This window comes from Chaetura pelagica, unplaced genomic scaffold, assembly GCF_000747805.2.
Source record: "Chaetura pelagica isolate M959 unplaced genomic scaffold, ChaPel_1.0 scaffold138, whole genome shotgun sequence".
Lineage (NCBI taxonomy): Eukaryota > Metazoa > Chordata > Aves > Apodiformes > Apodidae > Chaetura > Chaetura pelagica.
In genome coordinates, this window is record NW_009954215.1 from 2,029,680 (window position 1) to 2,057,234 (window position 27,555).

General features: G+C 38.8%; 1 protein-coding gene across 1 annotated transcript in view; it reads left to right on the forward strand.

The window, feature by feature from the left end:
- Positions 1-25,560, forward strand: part of LOC104393709 (nodal modulator 1) — a 28,644-nt gene extending 3,084 nt beyond the window's left edge. The window contains exons 2-31 of the mRNA XM_010003223.1: positions 234-323; positions 1,395-1,440; positions 1,874-1,974; positions 2,099-2,205; positions 2,386-2,458; positions 2,993-3,145; positions 4,209-4,346; positions 5,090-5,179; positions 5,796-5,901; positions 6,301-6,451; positions 7,511-7,688; positions 8,395-8,536; positions 9,451-9,582; positions 10,329-10,465; positions 10,732-10,819; positions 11,694-11,757; positions 12,842-12,937; positions 15,079-15,288; positions 15,585-15,667; positions 16,637-16,796; positions 16,920-17,046; positions 17,978-18,091; positions 18,760-18,887; positions 19,439-19,580; positions 20,254-20,337; positions 21,810-21,920; positions 22,858-22,959; positions 23,171-23,290; positions 24,232-24,324; positions 25,190-25,560. Coding sequence (XP_010001525.1) covers positions 234-323; positions 1,395-1,440; positions 1,874-1,974; positions 2,099-2,205; positions 2,386-2,458; positions 2,993-3,145; positions 4,209-4,346; positions 5,090-5,179; positions 5,796-5,901; positions 6,301-6,451; positions 7,511-7,688; positions 8,395-8,536; positions 9,451-9,582; positions 10,329-10,465; positions 10,732-10,819; positions 11,694-11,757; positions 12,842-12,937; positions 15,079-15,288; positions 15,585-15,667; positions 16,637-16,796; positions 16,920-17,046; positions 17,978-18,091; positions 18,760-18,887; positions 19,439-19,580; positions 20,254-20,337; positions 21,810-21,920; positions 22,858-22,959; positions 23,171-23,290; positions 24,232-24,324; positions 25,190-25,321 — 3,498 coding nt within the window. The 3' untranslated portion in view covers positions 25,322-25,560. The remainder of the gene's footprint in view (positions 1-233; positions 324-1,394; positions 1,441-1,873; positions 1,975-2,098; positions 2,206-2,385; positions 2,459-2,992; positions 3,146-4,208; positions 4,347-5,089; positions 5,180-5,795; positions 5,902-6,300; positions 6,452-7,510; positions 7,689-8,394; positions 8,537-9,450; positions 9,583-10,328; positions 10,466-10,731; positions 10,820-11,693; positions 11,758-12,841; positions 12,938-15,078; positions 15,289-15,584; positions 15,668-16,636; positions 16,797-16,919; positions 17,047-17,977; positions 18,092-18,759; positions 18,888-19,438; positions 19,581-20,253; positions 20,338-21,809; positions 21,921-22,857; positions 22,960-23,170; positions 23,291-24,231; positions 24,325-25,189) is intronic.
- Positions 25,561-27,555: the final 1,995 nt, after the last annotated feature.

The window sequence follows — 27,555 nt, forward strand, 5'->3', positions numbered from 1 at the left end:
CCTCGCCCCCTGTCCGGCTGCAGGGCCTGGGGTCTGGCTGCGCGTCCTTCCCTGCCCGGGGCTGAACTCTGCCGGCTTTGCCTGGCGGGTTGTGGTTTTCTTGCAATAAACCTTCTCCCTGTTAACCGCTGGGGACAAGCGAATGCTGCTGTGTAAAAGCACTTGGTCAGTGAATGCCTGGTGCCAGCCTTGCTCACGTATTTCAGTGTATTTTTCTGTCTTTTTCCTTTTAGATTAAGCTGTATACAAAGCATGGTACTCTGAAATACCAGACAGATTGTGCTCCAAACAATGGGTATTTCATGATTCCCCTCTATGATAAGGTAAGAGACTGAAATACCAGTTCTGTCTCCTTTAGGCTGAGGGCAGGAGCTGCCAGCAGATTAAACATCAGAATAACACCTACCCACAAAACATCTCAATCAGGACATAATTTAGTTAGTTTTGGGCTAAACTTTCATGTGTTTCTTTTTGTAATGCAATGATTTAATTTCTCAGTGCTAAGTATTACCATGAGAAAAGCCAGGTAACTTCGGCTGTGTTGTTGTGTTTGTGCAACTCATCTGTGTGACTGTAGCACTGGGAGCCTGAGTTACTGCCAGTTGCCATGTGCTTGCAGCTGTACTCACTAAAAGTACATGATAAAAATGTCTGAGGAAAATTATACAGGAAACTCAGAATGTATCAAAAGTTTGATGTATTTTTAGACTGGAAAAATGTCTGGATTCAAAATAAATACAAGCTGCCCTCAGATGATGTGTTTTGCTCTTTTAAAGACCTAGTTCATTTAGGGATTAGAAATAAATCCTTCCCTTTGAAATCTAAGAATGTAAGATGCTTTCTGATCCCAGTGATTTAATACTTAGCCTTTCCATGGATGAACTTCAGAACATATGTGGCACAGTATATGTGGGTGCTCACTGAATTAAAGAGGATCTCTGTGTAGATTAATACCTTTTTGATACAGAGCTTTTAATAGGATTGAAATTTTGCTGTCCCATGGTTGGACAGAATGGTTGAGTAGGACCTCCTAATGGAAATCCTAAAGGCTGATTTAGAACACATCTGTTGGGGCAGGTAGAGAGATTTGAACACTTTCTAATACTGAGCTGCTTTAACATGAGCCAGGTTTGATCTAAAAGTAATATAAACATGATTACACTTAATTTTTGCTCTTAGTTGGTTGGATGTGAGCCCAGCATTCCAGCCTGCCTGAGTAGATATTCCTGCTTTATTGAACTGAGTATCTTAGGTAGATGGAAAGGAGAATGAGGCATTTGAGTCTTGTGTTACTCTCTGCAGTGTGATACTTGTGTTCTCACTTTTTTTCCCCCCATACTTCAGCTAAATTGAATTTATATCTGTGAAGACAGTTATTGCTTTTTTATTTTTAGGGGGATTTCATTCTTAAAATTGAGCCTCCCCTAGGGTGGAGTTTCGGTAAGTGCTCATATGTCTTCTTACAATAGTAGAGTGTATTTGCAGTGTGGGACTTCACTATCTCTGACTTTCAGTTGACAGGGGAAATCTAGCACTTTTCAAGAGAGATAAGCCCTATGATGTGCTTTTAATAATTAAAATGTACTTACTGTACCAGAGGCCAATAAAGCTATAAGGCAGATACAAAGTAACCTATGAACTGGTTTGAAGGAATGTGGATTTTTGAAAGAAACGGCTGCAATGAGAGGGGAAAAGAGGATTTTCAACTTCAGAATTTTTTGGTGCTTTAATTTGCTAAGGCAAGACTTCCAGAGCAGCACTTGTGTACTTGAGTTAATGTGTTTCTGTGAGATTTTTATAAAGCTAAAGTAGAAATGCTTCATGATTGCTCTCTCACTGACTACTATACTGCTTTATTGTTCTTCCCCTCCAGAACCAACCAGTGTAGACATCCATGTGGATGGCATTAATGACATTTGCACAAAGGGAGGTGACATTAACTTTGTGTTCACAGGGTTTTCTGTGAATGGAAAGGTTAGACTCCTTTATCTTTATTTATTCCATCTTATGCTAATTCTGCTTTCATAAAAAATATTCTACTTCAGTTCTGCACATTATTTTTATCCATTTATACTATTTTTTCTCTTCATTTTGCCAGGTTCTCAGCAAAGGTCAGATGTTAGGTCCTGCTGGAGTCCAGGTTGCACTGAGAAATGCTGGTAGTGACATCAACATACAATCAACTATTACACAACCTGGAGGAAAGTGAGTGTGGGTGATGCATGATATTAATTTAAACAAGATTTTTTCAGTTCTGCCATATCAACTCGGATTATAGTTGTTCTGAAATATTTTTTCTAACATGTATAGAGTCTGAATTGTTTTTCTGTAAACAAATGTTTGTGACTATTTCTGAAGAGATGTAACCCCTTTCTTGCCTTACAGGTTTGCTTTCTTTAAAGTGCTTCCTGGCGAATATGAAATCTTTGCATCTCATCCTACCTGGATGTTGAAAGAGGTTAGAGCCTACAAAAGTTGTGGTTTATCTGTTTAGTGAGGGCAGGTCTGCTAGACCTTGTCCAGATCAGCTATTGTGAGGAAAAGTTTTTGTGAGTGGGCAAGGTTAACAGAATTTTCATGAATGTAAGTAGTGAAGAAAATGCCTCTTGCAGGCCAAGTTTGGAGATAGTGGAACCAGACGTGGAATGACTGGAAATGAGCTCTTGCTTTTGGTCATCTAATCCTATACATTTTGCAGGAGCTTCAGTGTTATGGCAGGTGCTCTAATCATTCTCTATCAGACTGCTTGCTTGCTGAGGAGCTCTGAGATCCTGACCAATTCCTGAATCAATGAAACAGGAAAAATACTGTTTTGCAAAGTATCTTTGCTTTGGTGTCTTTGTTTTGAATAGCTTGTGTACCCTCTTTTGAATACTTTTGTTGTGGCCTCTGTTTCTGTTGTTGAATATACAGCTGCTGATTGTTACTTAGGTGCTGTAAATGAGATCTGATGACTACTTTTGGTGAAAATGTGTGTGTTTCTCTATTTCAGTCAAACACAGTGGTGCGAGTGACCAGTTCTAATGCTTATGCTGCTAGCCCTCTGATTGTTGCTGGCTACAATGTTTCTGGGTCAGTAAGGAGTGATGGAGAGCCCATGAAAGGGGTCATGTTTCTCCTCTTCTCTTCATCTGTCTCTAAAGAGGTAATGGTGTAGTAGTATCTTTTAAGTATGAGTGAGGACATAAATAAGAAACCATTAAATAGCTCCCAGGTTCATATTGCCCTTACTCATGTCTGTCCTTCATTGACCTTGGCTTATAGAAAACCCCTCAAGCTGTATTTTTTTGTTCTTTTTTTTCTCTTATTTTATTTTTTTTTTTAAGCAAGGCCCTTGTGTACATTTGTTTACATGCTGAGTTTTCACGTGACCTCCATGGAATTACTTGATTGTGGAACACAGTAGCTATCTGTGTAAATGTTGGCAAAATTGAGGTTTAAGTTCTCTATGTTGTTTTCAAACACAAGAAATTAGAAAATTATGTTAATTTTAACTCTTTTGGACTCTTCATTATTGTTTTCAGCCAGGTAACTGGACATTCAGGCTGTTAAAGATATAGGAGACTGAGACCTGAACTGAAGCAAGCAACAAGTGCAAAATATAAAATGGTTCCCTACATGTTACTGATCTGTATTTTTCCAGTTGCACCTTTTTGCTTGTTAAATGTTAGTTAGTAAATATGTCTGGCACAAACCACAAGATGTTGGCAGACAAATCCTGTATTCACTGTACAGTAGCTGTAATTTGTCTTCAACATGAGGTCTTAATTGCTCTTTGCCCTTTTGATGTGAAGACAAAGTTCAGTTTCTGTTGCCACATTGAAAGTGTGTCATGAAACTAATGTAAAATGTTTGGTCATGTACTTTGTTTTCTTGGTTAAAATAGAGCTCTGTTCTGTGATGAGAACCTTGTCCACAGAACTGAAGTCAGTTAAGACATGCAGTGCACTCCTGGGATCCTGGGGGATGTGGAATTTCCCAGTTTTCTGTCCTTGTTACCATGACGTTCATTATTGGTTGGTTATTTTTTTCCTGTTTTTACCTATACATGAATTGTAAGCCATGCTGTCAAATTTTGCCTCTCAAATCGTTTTGTACTTCCTATCCTTTATTCACAATACAATCTTTTGAACTCTCCTACATTCCCCCTGAAACGAGTTTCTCTCTTCTCCCATGGTAAAAAAGTTGTGTTGCATTTACTGCCACAGGATGTTGTGGGCTGCAATATTTCTCCTGTGGATGGATTCCAATCAAGAGATGAATCTCTATCCTATTTGTGCAATGTTGTATCAAAAGAAGATGGATCTTTCAGCTTTCTTTCTCTGCCAAGTGGGAAATACACTGTGGTAAGTAGCTAGAAAGGTCATTACTTGTTTATTCATCGGGTTGTTAGCTTTAATTTTCTAAACTAGATCATGCATAACTTTGTAGCTAGTAAAACAGAAATAGTTGAAGTATTTTGAATTGGATTAAATAATTGGAATAGGAACCTTCACCCTTAAGTGTGTGACAGTGAAGTAAGTTGCTCTGGTAGGGCTCCATGGATGTCCTTCTGAGGAAGGATTTATTTGCACATAAGGCTCTGAATGACCTGAATATATTAGCCAGTTACAGAACCACACTTAGAGGCTACTGGGAGATGAAAAATTTCAGCTGGTACAGCTACCTCATGTGCTTTATGTGCATTGTTTTATTTTTTGCCTGTTCTCTGTGTCATGTCCTGGTAGTGGGGGAGCATGATGGTGTGTAAACTGCCTAGAGTGATTGTTTTGCATTCTCAGTCTGCACAATCTAGAACTGGGATTCAAACTCCTCTCATTCCTTTAGCCCTTCTAGAGATCAGGTAGTCTATCTGTAAATTCTTGCATGTGCAAGTACCTTTGCTGTGGTTTCCATCAAATAGTCTTGAATTACAGCCTTTATTCTTGTCTACAAGACAACTCCCCCTGATTTATTTTTTTCCAGGCAGTTTGCAGCCTGGTCGACCCTCCACAGAGGTGTCTGATGGTGATAAAGACATAGAAATGGATAAAGGGAAACAATTCTGTAATTGTAGCTTTTTAGGAGTCAAAATTGTGTCTTCTTTCAGATACCGTTCTACAGAGGAGAGAGAATTACTTTTGATGTTGCTCCATCTAGATTGGACTTCTTTGTAGAACATGACAGTTTACAAATTGAGGTAAGATATTCAGAGGAAATAATCTCTTTTTGCCATTCATTCCTGTAAAAGTACAGCTGATTTTAGGACAGCAGGTGTATATTAGAAAAGCTTCTTTGTAAGAAGTTTCGAGTCATTTGTTACACATACCCTCTCGCGCAGCAAGTAGAAGACAGTATCTGGCATTGTGCTGTATTTCTACACTTCAGTCACTTTTTCTAGGACGAAATGAAATAGGGAAAAGCTTTCTACTGTGTTGACTTCCACTTGTGCATGTTGCAAGCGGGCAATAATTTTTGAGGTTGCTTGATTTTACTCATTCAGATTGTCAGAGAGCCTGTAAGTTCACATGGTTTGCAGAGTGCCTTGTGTTAGGGCATTATGATCTGTGACTTGGGCCTTCTGAACTGCACTGATGAAGGTAGCTTGAGAATCTGATCCAGTACTTAGGGGAGCAGTGTGCCTGGAGGTTGATGTGTGCTTTCATTAGGATTATCCTGGTACATTTTTTTCCTAAAGCTGGAAATAGATTTTCTTTTTATATGCATGTGTGGGGAAAACAGTTGTTGTTAATTGCTGTAGGTGTATGTTTGCTTTTATTGAGTAAAGACTAATGTTAACTTTTTTCCTATTTCAGCCTATTTTCCATGTGATGGGTTTCTCTGTCACAGGGAGAGTGCTGAATGGTCCTGGAGGAGAAGGAGTTGCTGATGCCACCGTGACTCTGAACAATCAGATTAAAGGTGTGCAGGGATCTTGGTCTTTGCTGCTACAGGGAAGCTTGTGTTAAGTACAGGACTAGTATATGAGATGGAATTAGGCCTTCAGGATAATACACTATTTTTGTTGAAGTTTTCATGCCGTTTATTAATTTTGCATTTTCTGGCTTAGGAGTATTATGTGTTCATTTGTTTTGCTGTAGAAAATTTCAACCAAATGCCAAATTGTGCTTTGAAATACAGAAGTGAAGGTTGGCCTAGTAAGAATCGTAGAACAGTTTGGGTACTAATACTGTTTCTTTGTCATGCAATGTAAATTAATAACAGCCTAAAGCAGTGCATGCCCTCTAGCTCTTTTGACACAGGACAGACAGTCAAGACATGGTCTGTATTTTAACTGATCTCTTTTTTTTTTTGTTACAGTAAAAACAAAAGCTGATGGCTCTTTCCGGCTTGAGAACATAACAACAGGCACGTACACAATTCAAGCCAGGAAGGAGCATCTCTTCTTTGATACTATTACAGTGAAGATTGCACCAAATACACCTCAGCTAGCAAATATCATTGCAACAGGGTAAGTACTGGTGTCATGATGAAAATGTAGTTTGATACGTGGATAAGGTCTTGAAAATGAGCAGTCCTTTCCCGTGCCAGGCCCAGACTTAAGTACTGTTGTGAGGAGCTAAATACTGCTTGAGAAATTAAATAGGATGGCATGAGTGCAAGGTAATGTTTTGTCCACGGTATTTTTCTCAATCCTAGTTAAGGCTTAAGAGTTCCTCCTAATAACCTCTCCCTTGCAAATGAAGATGCCAAGACATGGGTATATGGAGCTTTTATAGAACTATATGTGAACCAAGAAAGGAACAGAGAGGCTTTCTACTGATGATGTTGCATTCCATGTATCCTCCTTCTGTGCAAGAATTACAGAACTGTCTAGTCCAGTGTTGTACCATTTCTCTACATTTTATTATTCATCACTTTCAAGGTCATAGTTGTCTTAGATATATGTTGTCTGTCTTCTTTGTGACTCTGACTGCTGGCCACAAGCCTGCATAATGGCAATGGGATGATTTGGGGAGCATAAGGCAGCAGTGGGTGAGAGATAAGTGTGAGTTGATGAAGACAAAAGGATCATAGTTCTCTGTCCAGGAGCTTCTCCTGGAGGAGAAAATAGTGACAGCCTTCTGGAGGAGTGAGAACTAGGAATTTACTGACAAAAATGACAATTAGTTCATGCAGGATTAGCTGGCTAATTAGAAAAAAAACCTGCGTGCTGTTAGATGCTCAGTTACAGTTTTTTATGTCCCTAAAAATGTACTGTTGAAGATGAAAAGTAAAATTTAACAGCGTCTAATTTGTCATCTTGTCTTATGTTTTCACAAGTATAGGTGGACTAGGGTTGTGTTCCAGTAAATTACCTGTTGTAAGATCCCATTAATCATACCTTGCTCAACTGTTCATGCAGCATTTCTTTTAAAAGAACACTCTACAGGAGAAATTAACTCAAATTCATGCATTAGTAGCTCAACATAGTGAGGTTTGCTTTCTAAGGAGGTTTTAAAACAAGTATTTTCTTATGAGCTTTGTCAAATCAAGGTATTTACTCTGATGTCTGGCTTTTATTTAACAGGTTCAGTGTGTGTGGCCAAATATCAGTAACTCGTTTCCCTGACACAGTCAAGCAGATTAGTAAATACAAGGTAACCATGATGCCTCAAGACAAAGACAAAGCATCACTGGTTACAACAGAAACTGACCCTCGTGGAGCATTTTGTTTTAAGGCAAAACCAGGTCTATACAATGTGCAGGTAAGAATGAGCTTCCATTTCTTCCTTGTAGGACTGTCATGAGGTTTTAGAATATTTTAAACATTTTAATTTCTAAAATTGGAGAATGTGATTTCAGATTTTCCTTGTCCTTTTCTGATGTTTGCACCATTCACCATTTAAACAATGACATGCATTTAAATTTTTTTTTCCTTCATAAGCCAAGATTCCCATGCTCCTTGTCCTATACACTTGTTAAAAGGAGATCAGGCCATTGGGGTTGCAAGTTCTGCTCTCTCTCTCTCTCTCTCTCCTCTTACTTGTGATGTGCCTTAGGTTACTACTTAACCGTAATATGATATTCAGTGAGTAAGACATGAACATGTACTTTTCTCAGGTAGCAAAATGATTCTGAGATTACAGGTCACAGCAAAGCCTGTAGCATAACCACCATGAATTTTGGATCATGGGAGATAGTGTAGGATGGAAGATAAGGCTTTGTAGATAGTGAAATAGCCTAATGTAGAAGCAGCAGTAAATCCCAAAGTGAAATTCACCCTGACTTTTGAAACTGAACTGTTTGAGGATTTTTAGCTCAGAGGTTTTGCACTTCTTTGAAGGATTTTTAATACAGAAGTTTGAAAAGCATATTTAGGAGGGTGGTTAAAGTGGATTGAACTCAGCAAGGTGGGTGTATTTGGACTAGTTTTTAAAACCTAGTGATGTCTTAATGTCATATAATCTACAGGTAATCATTCCAGAGGCTGAGACCAGGGCAGGGCTGGCTTTGAAACCCAAACTGTTCCCTGTTACTGTTACAGACAAACCAGTAATGGATGTGACCTTCTCTCAGTTTTTGGCATCCGTCTCTGGGAAGATCTCTTGTTTAGGTAAGCCAGTTTTGAAAGTGAAGTGGAAATGGAAAAAGTGAACTTCAGTGTGTGAATGAGTACTGTTTAGATCAAGCCACTTGTGGTTAGCTCCACTAGCAGGTAAGAAAGTTAACTTCCAGCACATGGATAAAGGAGCTCTTTTCTGGGAGACCTTACAGCCTAATAAGGTGCCTTAATAAAGTTCAGCTTAAAGTTATGTACCTATTTTTAATAATTGCTAGGAATAAGCAAGTATTCCTTCCTCAGGAAGGGATTCTGACCTGTTTGGCTTCCTCAGAAGATGGGTAAGTTCTGGAAGGAAATTCTCCTGGCTGACACTAGGGATGCTGTGCATCAATCAGACAAGCACTGAGAGCAAAAGAGACATAAAAAAAAGCTGTGCATGGGAAAAAGTGTAGGATAGAGGCTCAGGCTGTTAACAGAAGCTTGCAATCTGTTTTCTTTCATAAGCTTTTTATTTTAGTCTAAGGTTGTCTCTTGTGTTTTCCTTGATTACCTACTGATATCAGCAGATGGTGACTGGAGTTTGACTTTTGTCATTTTTACCACTTCTTTTTTCCTCTCTGAATCTCCTGAATCCTCTGCTTTTGGTGTTCTGTCTCTCAGATGTTTTCTGGGCCCTCTAGCCTCTGCAGAGCAAGGTGGACCCAGGGGTTTAATGCTGGCCTCTGGTTGTTAACTTGCAATTAGATAAAAGAATATGATTAACGATCTCAAGCTTCCTGAAGAATGCAAAAAAGCACTGGTAAACAGGTCCTTAAGAAATAAGAGTAAGAGTTGGAAATATTCTTTACCAGATGAAAGTAATAACCTTAATCCTGCTACACTCCACGTTTGCTTGGAGTGGGGTTTTGGAGGCAAAGCTGGCAAGCCAGAATGCAGTCTCATTTTCTGCTGTCCTTTCTGTGCAGATGCTTGTGGTGATCTGATGGTGACATTACAGTCTGTGAGCCGCCAGGGTGAAAAACGCAACCTGCAGCTCTCTGGAAACATGGACTCAGTGGCCTTCACGTTTGAAAATGTGCTACCTGGCAAATACAAAGGTGGGATTGTGGGGAACGGCTTGAAGTGTTACTTTAGTAGCTAAATCTGTGACTGAATCTGTGCACCTCTGGTATTATGGGCGATGGTTGCTATATGCCCAATATGGAACTAGTTTAGAAACTTGAGACAATCTGGAAAAATACTATACACCAGTGCCTCAAGTTTTCTTAATCTTGTAAGTTAAACCCTTTTGTCAGCTTACAGGTAACAGTTGCCCTAAATTTTAGGGTCTACGTGACGGATGTGAGGCAAAGGGCTTTATCATGAACTGACTTATCCCAAACCTGAGAACAAGAGCACATTCTAGTTCTGTTTCCAGAGTATCTTTCCAAAGAGCAGTACATGCTTTGACCAGCCCGCCTTGGCCTATTATGAAAATAAATTGTTTTCCAGTGGAAGGTGTAGAGAGAAAGGATATATACAGATAGCTCTTTTTATACACGAGTCAGAACACCTTTCTGCCAGGTGAAATTGGAGTTAGGTTCCTGTGTCGTCTAGGCTACCTGGACTATCAAAATGATTGTGCACATTGTAGAGCTTTCCAGAGTGACTAGACTTCATTGCTCCTTTTTATAATACCTTTTCTGTTACAAGATGTGCTGGGTTCCTGATGATGCTGCATATATCTGTTGTACATCTGGCTTTGAAGATTATTGTCAGGGAAGTCAGAGCTTTTACACCACAAAACCTGCCTTCTTCACACAGGTTTACGTTACTGAAATGCTTTTTGTGGTGTGTATTCTAGTAAGCATTGTACATGAAGACTGGTGCTGGAAGAATAAGTCTTTGGAATTGGAAGTCATGGAGGAAGATGTTTCAGGAGTAGAATTCAGGCAGACTGGATATATGCTGAGGTGTTCTCTTTCTCATGCAATTACACTGGTACGTAGGTAACAAATGTTCTTTTTTTAATGAACTTGTGTAGGCAGACTGGATTATGCTTGGAATCAAGTCTTTCTTGTGTCTCTGGGGAGTCATATAGCATATTGATGTTTAGAGTGCTTTGGGATTCTTCTCTTAGATTTGGTAAAGTGGTCTAGTATTTATTAGCTGCTACAAAAGTGAAGCATTAATGTAGCTTTAGGCAAATACGGTTTTTATTTTGTTGACAGTAGTTACTAATAGTGAGTTGTGTTGTGGCTTTGCAGGAATTTTATCAGGATGGAAATGGACCAGAGAACGTTGGTGTTTATAACTTGTCCAAAGGAGTTAATAGATTCTGTCTTTCAAAGCCAGGTAACAGCTCTAAAATGGTAATTTGAAAAATGAACAGCTAATACTGTTGGGAATTAAATAATAAAATAAAAAATCTGTTGTGGTTTCTAAGGTTTCTGAGAGGCATTGTTTTATTAAATCTGTATATAAATGCTCAGTTCTAAGTTTTTAGAATTCTCCTACTTTTTAGTCTTTGACCTAAATGTAGATTCCAGAAGTAAAATAATAATTTGGGGGGGGAAATAGGTGAAGGGCTTTGGTCTTTAATGAATGAAGAGCATTTAGAAATAAGTATCTTGTTCATATGAGTTCTGTCATAAGAATGTTACTGACAAATAGAAGTTCCATTTCAATACAGGATTCTTGAGTGATAACTGCTAAAAGTACCACTAGGTTATCCATAACAGGAAAAAGAATGTTTTACAATTAGAATTTTTTTTTTCCCCCTCTTAATGTCTTAGAGCTAATTTCCTGTTATGGTTTCTTAGCAAAACAGTTAAAAATGTATTTGGTTTTGATTCAGTTTTCAGCTTTGAATGTTTCATGAGCCAGTGGTCTCATTCGTAATTATACAGTGGTTCTATAATCAGTTGAAGGGTATCAGCTGTGGGACTATTTGGTCCTGTTGTCCCACATCTTGTTTGGTTTGTTGTGTTTGAATTATGTTTATCTGTAGTGATGCCTAATTTGTGTTTTGTATCAGTGTACATTAGAAACTGCAGCTTCTAGTAGTGATCTGTGACTGAACAGAGGTGATCTAGTTTACACATCTAGGTGAAAGGCAGTACATATATAGTCAAGTTTTGTAATTGTATACTTCAGGTGTCATGTGATCTTGAGAATTCAGTAAGCTTGAAGTTTTTCAACAGATTCTTCTTTGACTTAATATTTACAGGTGTATATAAAGTGACCCCACGTTCCTGCCACCAGTTTGAACATGAATATTACACTTACGACACGTAAGAGGAAAATTTGGGTTTGATCCTCTGCATATCAATGTGCTTTCATAAAGCTGCTGCAGCTGAGCTCTTACAATTCAGTATATGTTGCTATGAGAAGCTATAACCAGTAGAGGGATGCTTCAGCAAAGTGTATCAGATGTGTTCTCTTGCCCTTTCTAGTCTTAAAAAAAATAATGAACTAATCATAGGCTTTAAATAAGGTTTTGCTACTTTAAATGGATCTTGTCAGCCTTTTGTCTGTTTAGCATTGGATTTGCTTTGTATCACAGCTGAGATACTTCAGTGGAAACTGCGAATCACTTGTGGGAGTTGAAATGCAAAGGATAGGATAGAAAGTTTACTAGGAGGCATGTACCACTGTTGTATGTCCCTGGTGCTCTATGGTGATTTAGTTCTGCTTACCCAGTTTTGGCAAGCTCAATAAATACTCACCCTAATCACAAGTCAGCAGTGCTGGTCTTCCTGAATCAGCCACATTTTACTGGGTATAGGCTATGGTCTGGCAATGTGTTTAATGACTCTTTGCTACCAAAGAAGAGGATTCCTGCTCCCAGACTACTTTTAATTCATTAACATGGCATAAAATGAATTCAGTATTAAAATCTGATTTTTTTCTGCTGTGTTAGTGAATTAAAAGTACTTCAGAGACAGATGTCCTGAACATTAGAGCCAGTACAAAGTGAGTGAATTTATAGAAGCAGAAATGCTCTTTTGGCAGCAAAGCACTATTAGACTTGGGGCATCTTAGTGAACTATGTCCACTATGACAGCGAGTGTCCTGCTGTGTGTAAAGATATTGTTTACATGAAATCAATCAAAACAGCTTGAGCTTGAGAGGAAGCAAGAGGCACAAAGGAGAGAATCGATTTGGCCGATGTCATGCAGTGGTTTGGGGTTCAGAGCTGGACTAGGCTCTGTTCCCAATATGCTGTCATCTCATCTCTGCTGTGTAATTTGTGTATTGCCTTTTATAAAGCACTTCAGAACTAAGGATGGGAGCACAAACTCTGCTAAATAAGATTTGGTTATTTTCTGTAGGAGGGGGACCTTGAATTCATCTGTTTGTTACTTTGATTTACAGGTCCTCTCCCAGTATCCTGACACTCACTGCAGTTCGGCACCACGTCCTTGGCATGATTGTAACAGATAAACTAATGGATGTGACTATTACCATTAAGTAAGAAAAAAGAAGTCTTGGGTCTATAAAAAAGGGAGGAAAAAGACATTTCTCTCAAATATTTACTCTGGTTTTAATACTGCAGTGGCTGCTTTCTAAGGGGATGCCATCCAACTCTAGACTGCAACAAGTTTTCATACTAAGCTGAACTTCAAGTCCTTTGTAGCCCAGCCCTCATTTTGAATGTTGTCACTGCATTTCAATAGAGCTGCTTTCTGCTTGTGTGTCTTGGTCAGGATAAATTATTTTCTTAGTTTTTGTACACTTTAATGAACTGAAAATTCAGAATTCAGAATTTTACCTTAGGTCTGAGCTCTTTAGCACTGGGTTTGTTTGGTTTTGTTTCCTCAGAATGAGAATTTGCTACTTTAGAGCATTGTTACTGGTGTGAAGAGGGTGTGAAGAGGGTCATAAAAGAAAAACCATGCAGTGTGATTACACAGTAATGTGCTAATTCATGTTTAGCTGAACAGACAGCTAACTAGGGCACACTGATTTGTGAAGAGCTTTAATTGTATGAGGTGCTAGATCTGCCTTGAAGTGTCTGATAACAATGGAAGCTTTATTATTGCTTTGCTGATATCCAGTTGTTCTAGACTACGGCTTCTTAAACTTTTTCTGAGCGTAGAAAATATCTTTTCAGAGAGCAAATTACCTGCAGGTCATTGCCTTGAGTTCCCTGAGTTTAATGAAACTATAACTGCAAGTACTGGGCAGCTACAGCAGCTGGAAAAGAAACACTGCGACAGCTAAGAGTAATTAGGGTTTTAAAAACAATGTAGTGAGGAGGTGAATATACCAACCTTCTAGACTGGCTGGATTTTTTTACTGTTGGCAAGTGCTTTGAAGCCAGCTCAGTTGCCACAGACTGTCTCTGAGCCTGACAAAGTCTGATTTGTAAAATGCCTTCAACATAGAAGGAACAGCTATAGATTTAAAAGCAAGACACTTGTTTTTAAAAGTCTTCCTGTACCAAATTCATGGTGGTGACTTGTTAACGTTCAATTAATAATTAAAAATAGAACAACAAAGCAAACAAAAAAGAAGGCTGATTCTTAAATATTTTTATGATGGCTTGTTGTGTTGGAAAAGTGAGACTGTATTAATTTATTATTAGTATCATGAGATTGTGCATATCTGTACAAATTTTTACTAGGTTTTAAGACAAAAAATTTTGACATATTTTTCTGTTGTTTCTGGACTGCATAGACAGAATTTAAAGCCTTGGTGAAATAGGATCTGTTTCTCTGCAATAGTATCTGTTTCTCTTAAAAAAGTCAAAATAGAATATAGGTGAGGACTAAAGCAGGTGACAGAACTGCCCTGGTAATCTAAAGTGGTTGTAGGAACAGTAATTATGATATTTCAGTTCACTCCTCATAGAGAATTTTGCAATGTTCTGTGACAGTTTTTCAGACTACTGTACAAGAGACAGAAGATAAGATGAAAGATGGCTGGAGACTGCAAGAAATGGCTAGGGAAGAGAATGTAAGACCAGGGAAAGTTAAACGATGCGTTGTTCTGAACTGATTTAAAGAATATGGTTAAACTTACCTAGCAATCTGTTCAGTGGACAGTGACAAAATAGATGGATAGTTCAAATATATGGAGCAGACAGGTTTGAACTCAGACCTTTTCCTGGGAATTGCCAACTAATTGAAGTATTTATTTATGACAGAAGATATTTTCTCTTTGTGTACTCTACACCTGAGAGATAGATTCTGCGGGAAAGTTCCTAGTTCTGAAAAAAAAAAAAGTGAACTTACCAGTCTTTGTGCTTGTTTTGTATGACTCATCCTTTCTATATTAATCATGTTGTCAGATTTGGAATTCCAGCCTTTCTCTTTTAGTTTAGGACTTTGTTAAAGGTAGTCTTGTAGACAGGTTCTTTGGGTTAAGAATTGAGCACACCTGCTGGCTTGCCAGTGCTTCTGTGAGAGGTTGTGGCTCCTGAAGCAGAGCTGGTCTCTGGTACTTAGTGTAAAACCAAGACTCTCATGAGTGGTGATAGTGTGATGAGGCACAATTTGAGAGTACATCCTTTCCTGTTAGGCCAGGTAGATTGCCTGTTGTCCCTATGAATGAGTTCTTAACCCTTCATATGAAAGGAAATTATTTTGTTTTCTCCTCCATGTTTTCAGGTCATCTATTGACAGTGAACCTGCCTTAGTTTTAGGGCCCCTGAAATCTGTACAGGAGGTACGTAGGGAGCAGCAGCTGGCAGAAATTGAGACCCGACGACAGGAGAGAGAAAAGAAGGGTCAAGAGGAGGAAGGAACAAAGCCACCAGTACAAGAAATGGTGGAGGAACTCCAAGGGCCATTCTTATATGAATTTTCATACTGGGCAAGGTAATACCAAGCTCCAATGGACAAGTTGTTTTCTTTGTAGTATTGTTTGGTGTTTCCACCAATCAGAATAATGATAAATTCCATATAGGAAAGAGCTGCTGCATGGGTATCTGTGCTGGTTTTTTTTTTTGACTGTCAGCAAAATGGAAATTAGTACCACGTAATAGTTTTTTTCTCTTAGGTTATTGTTGATATTTTTTCCTTGGGGTATTTAGGTGGGTTCTTGGGTCAATACACAGTACCCTGTTCTATATGCGAGTTGCTAATTCAATTTTCTTCTTACTTGTTTCTTATAGGTCTGGAGAGAAAATTACTGTGACACCATCATCCAGAGAGCTACTCTTCTACCCACCTTATGTGGAAACAGTTGTTAGTGGAGGTAAATATAAATAGAATCTAATGTGAAAGGAGTTTTTAAGGTTTTTAAGGCAGAAATGATCATTGTAGATGAATGTATGAATAGCTCCTCAGGGTAATGTTAGGAAAGTTTCAATTGCAACTATTTCTTTGGGCCACTTTTACTCTGGAAGTTCGAAGCATGGGTATTTGGTAGAGGGTGTGAGTACATTTTTTATCAGCAGAATATGCTTCCAAGTGTTGAAAGACCAGCTGGCACTAGATTTCTGGTTATTACATCAGATTCTTGGAATTTTTCATATTACTCTAATTTAAAAAATAGTCATGCAAAAGCAATGTCTGTGTTTTGACTTTCTTAGCAAATCCAAGTGTCTGTTAAGTTTTCTTTGTAACCAATGACAATAATAAAAATATTCACAAAAAAAGCAAACTTTAGAATTGTCTGGGTTATCATCAATCAGTTGATGCTGCTTGTTGAGTCAGTGTTCATCTTGCCCTCAGGTTCCTAAATGAACATACTTCATTTTCATTTGAAATCACTGGTAAATGTTAGGTACCTCTTCTTATGTGTCTCTTTATTATGCACATTGTAAGGGGATAAAATAAAATATTACTTCTGTCATTAAACATGACATGCTGATCTGAATTTGATCTCAAAACATTTTGTAAAAGCTCAGTGTAATATGAGCTAGAAGGGAATATTGTTGGAATCTTCTCCATGTGGCTGCAGTGTATGTAACTTAATGAATCCTCAAACCAGTCAGCAGATCCAGAATGTTTGTTTTGGAGATACACTTACAACTTGGAACTTAGTTACTGATTTTGTGAATGTGTTAAGAGGCCACACAATTGTTTGGGTTGATGTCTTGTTCCAAGGTAAAAGAACGTCGACTAGTCACTTTGGAAGTAGTTATACTCTTATCATAGGACAGAATAGTGAATGTATTTTTCACTTTCTTGTTTGTCTTAAATTTCTTTTGCAATGACCAAGAGAGTTGTCCTGGAAAGCTGATAGACATTCATGGAAAAGCAGGCTTATTTCTGGAAGGGCAAGTTCATCCTGCATTGGAAGGTGTTGAGATTGTCATTGGTGAAAAGGGAGCAACTTCCCCACTTGTCACAGTTTTCACTGATGACAAAGGTGCTTACAGGTAATTAACAAATCTGTTTTCATCTTTTGGATGTTTTAGTTAAAGTTCAATGATGACTTCACAATATATATGTGATATCCAAGTGCTTTTTTAATATGGATTCTTCTTTCCCTTTATTTGAAGTGTTGGGCCACTCCACAGTGACTTGGAATATACAGTTACTGCTCAGAAAGAAGGCTTTGTTTTGACTGCAGTAAAAGGAACAGCTGGGGACTTCAAAGCTTTTGCTCTTGCTGGGGTGACATTTGAGGTAATGTTCTAAACACTTCGGATTCTGAATGAGCAGTGTCTGCATCTAAGAGCTGGACAAGCAAAAAGTTAACCCACACATCCCAGCCAAACACAGATGGTTGTGGGATTTGGGGATAATTTTCATGGAGTCATAGAATGGTTTGGGTTGGAAGGGACATTAAAGATCATCTAGTTCCAGCCCCCCTGCATGGGCAGGAACACCTTCCACTAGATCAGGTTGCTCAGAGCTCCGTCCAATGTGGTCTTGAACACTTCTGGGGATGGGGCATCTGCAACTTCCCTGGGCAGCCTGTTCCAGTACCTCACCACCCTAACACTACAGAATTTCTTTCTAATGCCTAACCTAAATCTACCCTCTTCCATTCTAAAACCACTATGCTTTGTCCTGTTGCTACAAGGCCTTGTAAAAAGTCCTTATCATGATTTTGTCATGAGGTAATAAATCTCGGTGGATGAGCTTAGTTGCAGACCATGACTTGCCCTACAGAAGGTATTTTGCAAGGCTTATAGAGTGAAAGTTAGAGCCTGCAGTCCAGGAGACTGGCTTCATTTGCTTTTGTAGAGTTAGACCACCTTCTCTTAATGAGGTGTTTTTTTCACATACAGTCTGGTCCAACTAGTGCCTGGTTCTAGTCTTTGGGATACTTTGTTCTGGCCCCCAGCATGTCCTGTGAAGTGATAGAGAATCACTGTTCTGGTGGCACGTGCTATGTGCAGCTGTGACTGCCCAGATGTTGTGAGCACAAGCTTCTGTAGCTCTGCAGTCTTGCAGGAGGGGGGGTACACTGCAGATGTGGCTAGTTTTCCTCTGCTTGCAGTTGAGTGCTGAGAGTCAGCACATCAGTGCACTCTGTAGGGGGTTCTGAACCAAACCTTTCTTTGTAAAGCAGCCCTTATTTACTCTTAAACTATCGCTTTTTCAAAAACAGATCAAATCTGAGGATGACCAGGCTCTTGCTGGAGTTCTCTTGTCTCTCAGTGGAGGGGTGTTCCGGTCCAACCTCCTTACACAGGATAATGGCATGTTGACTTTTTCCAATCTGGTAAGCTGAAATTGATTCTTCTGAGTGTGACTCCATGTGTGAGGCTGTATTTGTCCTCCAAAATAGGAGAGCTCTTGGCTTTCTTCAGTGGCAGGGGGATATATGGTCTGCTTTGAAATCCTAACACACAATGAAAGATGTAGGTCCCTCAGAGTGGACAGCACTTAAAATCTTAGCAGATGAAATAGGTGAAATCTAACCTGGCAAGAGATTTCTCCCCTACAGGTAGCAGATGATATTGATTGATCTCAGTTACTAATTTGAAGTCTGTAAATATGAAACAAGCCAATTTCTTCATGATCATTTGAGAATCTTCGAAGAAATATAATTAGACAATTGATCTGTACGTGTATTTAGACATGCCTGAATGGTTTCCTTGCAGACATCTTTCTCTCCTGGTCACTTTGCTGTCCTTGAGGTCTTGTGGTAAGGTTTTAGGGCCAAGGTTTTCGCTCCCTCTTCAGGCTTTATCACCTGGTGGCGTTCCATTGGTTTACTCTACAAAGTGCTCCCTGTTTTTCAGTGCTCGCATTTTCCAACCAGTTTAGCCTATTATTAGGACAGACAGTTTTAGCTCTTTAGAGAGCTCTTGCAGAAACATAATTGTTTGGAGTTGGTGGACTTCTGTTTCACTATAAGTAAACAACTTGTTTTATGCCTCTTTGCAGAGCCCAGGACAGTATTATTTTAAACCCATGATGAAAGAGTTTCGCTTTGAACCATCATCACAAATGATTGAAGTGCAGGAGGGTCAGAACCTTAAAATTCGGATAACTGGTTACAGAACAGCTTACAGGTCAGTAGAGCAAAATGCTATGTACTCTCATCAGGAGGCATGCAAAATCTGCCTTTTCTTCTGATACACCTCTGTTCTGAAGGTTTGGAGGCTACTTTTGAAGGCAGAATTTAACTTTATTATGCTGTAGAAGTACTTTTTGTAGCCTTTTCTTATACATGTAGATATATAGCTAAGTCTAGATGGCAGGACTGTAAGGAGAAACACTGCCATGAAGTGTTGGAAGTGGCTAGTGCTATCTCCAGTGGGACAGGAGTAGACTATTCTAAGGATGGCCTGCCAGTTCAGGGGTCTGACTTCAAGATCCTTCCTTTCCTTCCCCTCAGGGGTAAGTGCTGCTGTTCTTGGAGGTCAGGGAACTTTGATTCTAAAGTTGTGCTCTGAACTGCAGCTAATTCTAATGCTTTAAACAGTTTTAAATACACATTATAAATTCTATGCTAAATACATTAAATACTTTTCCCATAATTTATAACAATAAATTGTATTTAAACTATGCATTAAAACAGCATCTGCATATCTGCAGCAACTGGTTCTCTTTATACCCCTAGTTGTTATGGCACAGTTTCATCTTTAAATGGAGAGCCTGAGCAGGGAGTCTCTGTGGAAGCTGTGGGACAGATGGATTGTAGCATCTATGGAGAAGACACAGTAACTGATGAAGAGGGCAAATTCAGGCTACGTGGCCTCCTGGTAAGGATTTGAATGCTCTCTGTCATTTTCTTTTATATTAGTGTGATAATGGAGCAATAAAAACGTGCTAGCTCAAATTCCTTTGAGTCTTTCTGTGTTACACTGTCATGTAGTGAACATTCATTCTAGTAAAGGGGGAAGAAACTATTAGACTCAGTCTGTGGCACTTGCTGCCAGCATGCTGGGGTGACCTCCCAGAAACATTGAAGATACCGTGACTGTATTTTTAGTAGAATATAGGGTGTATGTATGATGTTGATTGTACAGCATGCATGTGAAGTAAGGCATTCTGCAGGAAACAGGGAAGCTGAATTTCTGGTATCACTATGTATGGAATAAGCAATTATGCTGAAGTAGAAAAAAGTATTTGATCAGGTTTTAATCCTGTTTAATGTATTTTCTTTTTAGCTAAAATACTTCACAGCAGATTATTTAATACTGTAATGTAATAAACTAGTGAACATTCTCTGATAGACCATTTGTATTTGCTGGCTGTAAACAACCCCTAATGGTGTTACTGATTTAATTTTCTATTTGAGATAAGGAAAACTTTACCTAGATAGAGTTAGGTCTTTTTGGGTGGTGTATCTTAAATGGAATCTCTTGCTGTCTTCTAAAATTATTGGATGTATTTATTCAGTGTTGGGATTTATAATCTGAATGTTGCTTTTAGCCTGGTTGTGTGTATCACGTCCAACTCAAAGCTGAAGGCAATGATCATATTGAAAGAGCTTTACCACAGCATCGGGTAATTGAGGTAATTTTTTTCTTTTTTTGCAGTTTCACTTAAATATGCAATGCATCTGTCTAGGCATTATGGCTGTTCTATCTGCAGTAATGTAGTTGGATGCATTCTGTTCAGACAAGGGGCTTTCAGCAAGTTAGCTCCTTAAAAATGGGACCCATATTGTGTGTCAGCATCATAGCTTAAAACTGAAATAAGATAAGCCCAAACAGTAAACAAGGGAAAAGAATTATTTCACACTCACAAAAACTACACAGTAAGAAATGAGAGAATAAATGTATGTAATATTTTTCCAGCATTTCTTTATGATGTGAAACAAAGCACCGGTGACTTGAGGATGTCATCAGCTGTCATATTGTGCTACCTTTGTATTTAGTTCTTGATTGATAGATTTTGTTACGTGTTATTTTGTCCAGTTTCTGCAGCCTTAATGTAGATGAAATTTTTGTTCAGACTAGCAAATCCTTACAAAATGTGATAGTAACTTTGAGTTGAAAACTTACAAAAACTTGTTAAATATTCCTCCATCCTTACAGATTCCGATTCGTTGCCTTGCATTTATCTCTTGACCTTCAGTAGAGGTTAATTAGACTTTGTTAGTGGCCCAGAACTTTTCAGTGGGAGATGGTAATTGAGCTCAGACACATGTCTGACCAGGATGCCCTCCTTTACAGCAACACAGGAGGGCAGAAATCTTCCAGGTTTTCAGTTTCTTCTTTTAAGGGTGCTGCCACTTAGGAAGGGGAAGAGCATGGCAACCCGAATTCCAGAAAATCATATGAAGGTTATGCACTGCAAGCAACAGCTGTATGCAGTAGCTTGTACTAATGGTATCCTGGCTAGCCTGCCATTTTCTTCAGGAGAAAGAAGCATCTGAAAGACCCCTGCAGGAAATTGTGCAGCCTCAGTGGTGCTGGACTGTTGATAAGGCACTTGGCCTAACCCTGGCCTCCCTGTGGCTGTAGTTATTATTTGAGTAAATGTTTTTTCTTACTCTGATGGGATTTAGAAACACAAATATTTTGTATTTTAAACAATTTTGAATAATATCAAGTTACATATTTTTGAAGTAGGTTATATTATGATATGAGTGTATTCCTCATTAATCAATTGTATCAACATCCTAGCATAGTAATATGCATCTCAGCACAGATGGAAAATGCCCAGACCAGTGTTCAGACTTCAGGCAGTCCTGTGTATGTAGCTCTGCCTCTTCCAAAATAATGCATGTTTTTAACAGTTCTTAAATTTTTAGTTTAACTTGGTCACATCAGCCTTGTGCTGATAATGCATAAGTCTGTACTTGCAAGCTGTGCATTCGGGAGGAAAGGCACTTGCAATTGGGAAGCCTTCAAGTTTCCATGGGGTTAGTATAGAACAAAATTCACTTCCTGTTTAAAATTGTGACCAATATTTATGTTGTGCTAACTGTGCTCTGTTAACTGTTCCTCAGTTGGTAAAAACATGACTCTTTTACATTGCAGGTTGGGAACAGTGATATTGATGACGTTAATATTATAGCATTCCGGCAAATTAATCAATTTGATTTAAGTGGAAATGTAATTACATCTTCTGAATATCTCTCCACATTATGTGTAAGTTCAAGCCTTTTATCTCTGGCAAGTCTGTTTGCCATTGGTTTCCTAATGTTTCTTTGCAGAGTTACTGGAAATTCAGTTTTTCTCACTGCTTTGCTTTAATGTTTCCATTTTTCATGTGAGTTTAAAAAATACTGTCTCAGGTTGGCCTGTACTTTTCTGGGTCTGCTTTCCTGGTTAGGTATGCCGTGTCTAGAGGGAGAGCAAGACACCAGGGGTGAAATGAGTCTGTATCAGAGAACTGCATTAATTCCTAAAATACCTGGATTTTTTGAGGTGCATGTGTGCTTGCAAGGAGATACCATGTGAATGGAACGATACCATAGGACACATGGACTTAAAAGTACGGTTATGAGAGTGTGAGACCAATAGTAAAGCTGAAATTATCAAAATTCAAAAGGCTGCACTGTGATAAAAAAAACTTGCCTCACACCTTTTGGCTTAGGGTGCAAATGCCCCTAAGTATCTAGAAGAGATATTAGTAGGAGTTATAGTACCATTTCTCAGGTTTAAAAGCTTCTTGGAAATGTTAACCTACAAATATAAATGCAATGCCTGGATTTCTTTCATACCAGGCTGTTTGGCACCTCACCTGACAAGATGTCATCGCTAAGCTGTTGGGTTTTTTGGGAGACATCCAAAGGATCCAAACCTCAGAGCAGGAGAAAATGTGAAAGGAAAATTTATCACCTTACTGAAGAGCATCTAAGCAAGCTCTCTTTCTTTCTGGGGAAGTTTAGGCCCTTGCAATTCAGCCTGAGAAAATAGGAATTTATTTCAGTATTTAATTCTAGGTGTTCTTGACAACTTTCTGTTTATAAAACACACAATTTTTTTTAAGTGCTTTTATCCCTTAGGCTGTGGAATGTCTGAAATATCTGTTGTAGTGCAGGCTAAGAAATACCTGATTTGTGCTTTCTTCTTCCTTTCACAGGTGAAGCTTTACAAAAGTGAAAATCTTGACAACCCAATTCATACAGTCAACTTAGGGCTATCCCTGTTTTTCCATTTCCCACCGCTGCTCCGAGATGGTGAGGTAAGAATATTGCTGAATAATTAACCTAGCTCACTTCAGGTTTTTGTCTAAGGACACTGAAGTGTTAATTCTGGTGTGCCTTCAGTACTGTATTCATGCTGGAGTGACCAGAGTCTCAGAAGATTTTAAGTCTGTTAAAAAAAGACTTTTGCCTTTATTTTATCTCAGGCTGCTACTGACACTGTAGACTGTATGTATTTTTTACCCATAGAATTACGTGGTGCTCCTGGATTCTACGTTGTCTAAATCACAGTATGACTACACCCTGCCTCAAGTTTCATTCACTGCTATTGGATATCATAAACATATCACACTGGTCTTTAGTCCCACTGTAAGTACAAAGTACTTAAATGTTGGAGTGTTCACCTTGAGAGCAATGTCTGGTAGTGCAGCCTGCATGGATTTTGTGGTCTTGGCCAAACCTTCTGTTAATGTAAATATAAAGAGGTTTATGAGAGGCATTAAAGTGACAGCCAATTTGGATTTCACCAAATTCAGGGCATCAGGGAGGGTTGTGATAACCTGGTATGTTATGGGAGGCAGGTAAGGAGTTCAGGAAGGAGTTGTAGCCATGACATTTAATTGAAAGGCTGCAGTAACTGGGGGCTGAAGGAGAAAGGTAGAGTTGTTGTCAGAATTCCTGTAAAGACTTCTGTGTATTTGAAAGAAGTATCACGAGGCCAAGAAGACAGCTTTAGTTTTTGGAGCCTGAGGTAGAGGGTAAAGGAGAGGGGTTAAACTAGCATCAGGGGAGAAAGAAAGAGAAAGAAATGTCTTTTTGCACTTCTGCAGTCAATTTAGTGAAGTGTTTGTTCTGTAATGCTTATAGGATTTGGTTCTTTTCTGCATAATTGCATGTTCAGATGCCAGTGAAACATGAGGGAAACATGAAATGGCATGAAATTAAAAATGCAGATATGCCTGAAAGATATTATGTCAGTGTGGTTGCTGTAGTATTATTATTGGGATCACAGGTTTGGGCAGCATGTGATAGTTAAATCAAAGCACACCAGGCAGACTGTAAAGTGGAGACTGGCCATCAGTGAATTAGCTTTAAAAGCCAGCAAACCCCAGAAGGAAGGTAATAGGTGAATGAATCTGATCAAGGGGAGTGCTTTGAAGTTGAAGTGAATCTTAGAGCAGTACTTAGAAGGAAGTCATTAGGAAGGGCTGGATGTGATCCTGTTGCTGATGTTGCTTAAAACTGAGGGATTTCTTAGTCAAAATGACTGTTTGAAAGAAATAAAAATCCATGGTCCTTGCTGTTTTCAGAGAAAACTGCCTGAACAAGATATCGCCCAAGGATCTTACATTGCATTACCACTGACACTGCTTCTGTTGTTGGCTGGTTACAACCACGATAAGGTAGGTCATGGGTTGTTTTGTCTTATCCAAATATTATTGTCCTGTCAATGAATACTAACTCGGTACTGTGGTAAGTGAGGGTTTGTTGAGGTGATTATCCAGACAGAGATGCAGTCAGCAGTCACCTTAAGGGACACATTTTAAGAAATGCAATGTAGCCAAGTTTTCAGACAATTACCATCCTTTAAAAAGACTTTATTTGAAGGTAACTACCTCTGCAATTTCTGAATTTTGTCTTCTCACAGGGGGAAAAAAACCCCACAATATAGCATTATTCAAATTCACATAACCAGACTCTGTGATAATAGGAGTGAAATAGGAGTGATTTTATTTGCTTCAGGAGCAATCAGATTGGAAAAACTCCTGCAAGTCACTGAGTCTTGTCTCTGTAGCTTTATATTCTCTCTAGTGAAAAGGTCTCAAGAGGAGTATAATTACCTACTCCTCTGCTCTGATACAGCTGGATTTCTGTTCTGCTGATAAAATAAAACTGTCTTTGCAGCTTGATTTCCTCTCAGACATGGGTAAGACAGAACAGAACCTGGGATTCTCCAAGATTTTCTACAGTGTCACTGAAAGCACCTCCACTGAAAATTGCAGTCATCTTCTAGACTCAGGGTTCAATCTGCTAGATGACTCAGGAAAAAAAAAAAAATCATTTTAGTTTTTGAGGATCAGAAATTCCCAGAAGTTTGGGTTAATTCCTTTCTAAGATTTGCTGTCTTTTTTTGGATATCTCTGTAGAGGTGCTGTTTATGCAATAGGTTCCATTTTTTTGGGGAATGCATGACTCCAAAGAATGATACAATTCAGACCTTCTGTACCATTGTAGTGACAAGCTGCTTCCCCTTTGTTTTTTGCCCAGCTTATTCCCTTACTGCTACAGCTGACAACGCGACTGCAAGGAGTACGTGCTCTTGGACAGACAGCCTCTGACACGGGTGGCTCAGAGGATGCAAAGAGACAAACAAAAAAACAGAAGACAAGACGGACGTGAGATGCAATCGGTGATTCAGAAGTGGTGCTCTGTCCAACTGGAGCCTGAGGAAGTGAAGCCACTAAAATGCATTTTTGTTGAAAATGTGGACTTAACATTTTCGTTGTTGCTATGTGAGTTGCTGTTTGTTATACTAGCTCCATTTTGGTTGTAAATTTTCCATGGACTCTGTTGAAAAGTAATGAAATAAATGTCTCTGTTGTTACTGTGAATGCATCTCTCATACTTGAAGACAATTCTTTTTCTCTTCAGTAGTAACAGGTCATGCTGTCTTCATTAATGATTTGCAAAAGCAGTGTTAATAGACTACTTGACTTCACTTTCAGTCTCTAGATTTTGGACTCATTTTTCCTTACCTTTTGAAATAACCACTTTGTAGAAGCAGCACATAAAGATTTCACTAATTAAATGGTGTTTAAAAAAACTTTTGGGGGACGTCCATGAACTGGTGAATTGTGTCTTTGGTACTTCCAGTTCAGCAGCTTGATGGAAGAGTCTGTTATCTACACAGCTGTGGTTTCAGTTCTTACCCAATGATTATGTTATCTTTGATTAAAATCAAGTTTTTGCCTGATTAAGATAAATTGTTAATATTAGGCAAGGTTAGTTGTTAATGTTAGATCAGTTCTGTTGATCCTCCTTCAAATACAGCATTTAAATTTCAGTTTAATGCACAGTGTGAACCCTTTGGAAGTCCAGTGAAGTGACTCCAGCTGTGGTTGTACTTTTCTTTCCAAAGCTGTACTGTGCTGCTGGTGATAAGCACTGGTCTGTGTAGCTGTCAGATCTCCTGCTCAGGCCCTGTGCAGCCCTTTTGCCAATTGATGATTGGTTTGAGTTTTTGCTTTTTGGTTTTGTTTGTTTTTTTTTCTTTAAGAAATGTGAGCTTTTTGAAATCTCCAATATGCACAGTCCAAATAATGTATTCTGTAATAAATAACCATTTCTTACAGGCTATTTTTTGATTCTTGTTTAGACAGTTGGCCATACACAGTTTAAATGTTAATGGGGCTTTTTGTTGACAAAGAGTATAAAGGTTAATAGAGCTTTTGAAAGATGCACATAAATGCCTACAAGTATTGCAAAGACATTGGTACTGCCAGTAAGTGGCAATGTTTCTCTTTTATAATACTTGAAATAAAGTCCTTTTACATTTAAATATTTAAGCTTACAAAATCTTCCATTCTTAGAAATGTGGATGCTATTTTTGTTGGTACTTTGCATTAGTTTGGGCCTAAATAATTAAAACTTAATTTGGTGATCACTCTAATCCCTCTGAAGGAATTTCTATCATGATCATAATAAAAATGAAGAATGTTGAGAAAAGCATGTATGTTTAGAGTTTGAGATGAAGCTCTGATAAAACATCATGCTCTCTGCTTAATGACCTTGACAATTATATTGCTGTGAGGAAATATCTGAGGGAAAAGCAAAGTGTTTGAAGAGTTTTTAAGACTTTTTCACTGCATCTTGATTTCAAGGTGGTGAATGTTAAGAAAGGCATGCACATGTCAATGTGCCTTGAGGGGACTACCAGATATTCTGATCTCTGAACTGTGGGCCTTGCCAGTGAATGACCTTAGACATTAGGAATGCTGTTAAAATAAAGGAAAAAGACAAGTGTTGATGCTTGCTGTTTTACTGCTTTCTTCTGAACCTAGGATTTGCCCATCATGTCTTCTCAAAATGTTATTTTCTTTACATTCTGCAGCATGCTGGTGTCCTACTTGCATCCAGCCCAGTGTTTGAGGATTATTCTGCTTTTGAAGTGTTTATTCCTAACAAAAACTATAGCTTGCAGTTTCTCACTTGGCAGAGAAGTCACAGTGCTTTTTGAGAACACAGGGAAAACTAATGCATGAGGTAATTTTTCTAAAGCAGAACTGATGTATGAAATGCCAAGAAATCAGTATCTCCAATTATATTTAGAAACCAATAATCAGATACACAGAGCCAAGCAGAAAAATCAGCAACATGGTCTCTCAGAGCCACATGCACAGAGCAAGGGTAGGCTGAGGACTGTGCATGCTACCCATGCTATGGACTGGGGCATTGGGAGGGTATGTTGGTATGAATGTGGTGGTCAGCATGGGCAAACTCCTGCCTCCATCTGCTCACACAGGTGCCTGGGTGGTACCTGGTACCTCTGCAGTCTTCATGGCCCTTCACTCACAGACCTGGGGTGGTGACAGCCCTGGTGAGACAGAGCATGTTGCTCTAGAGATCTCCTTTTA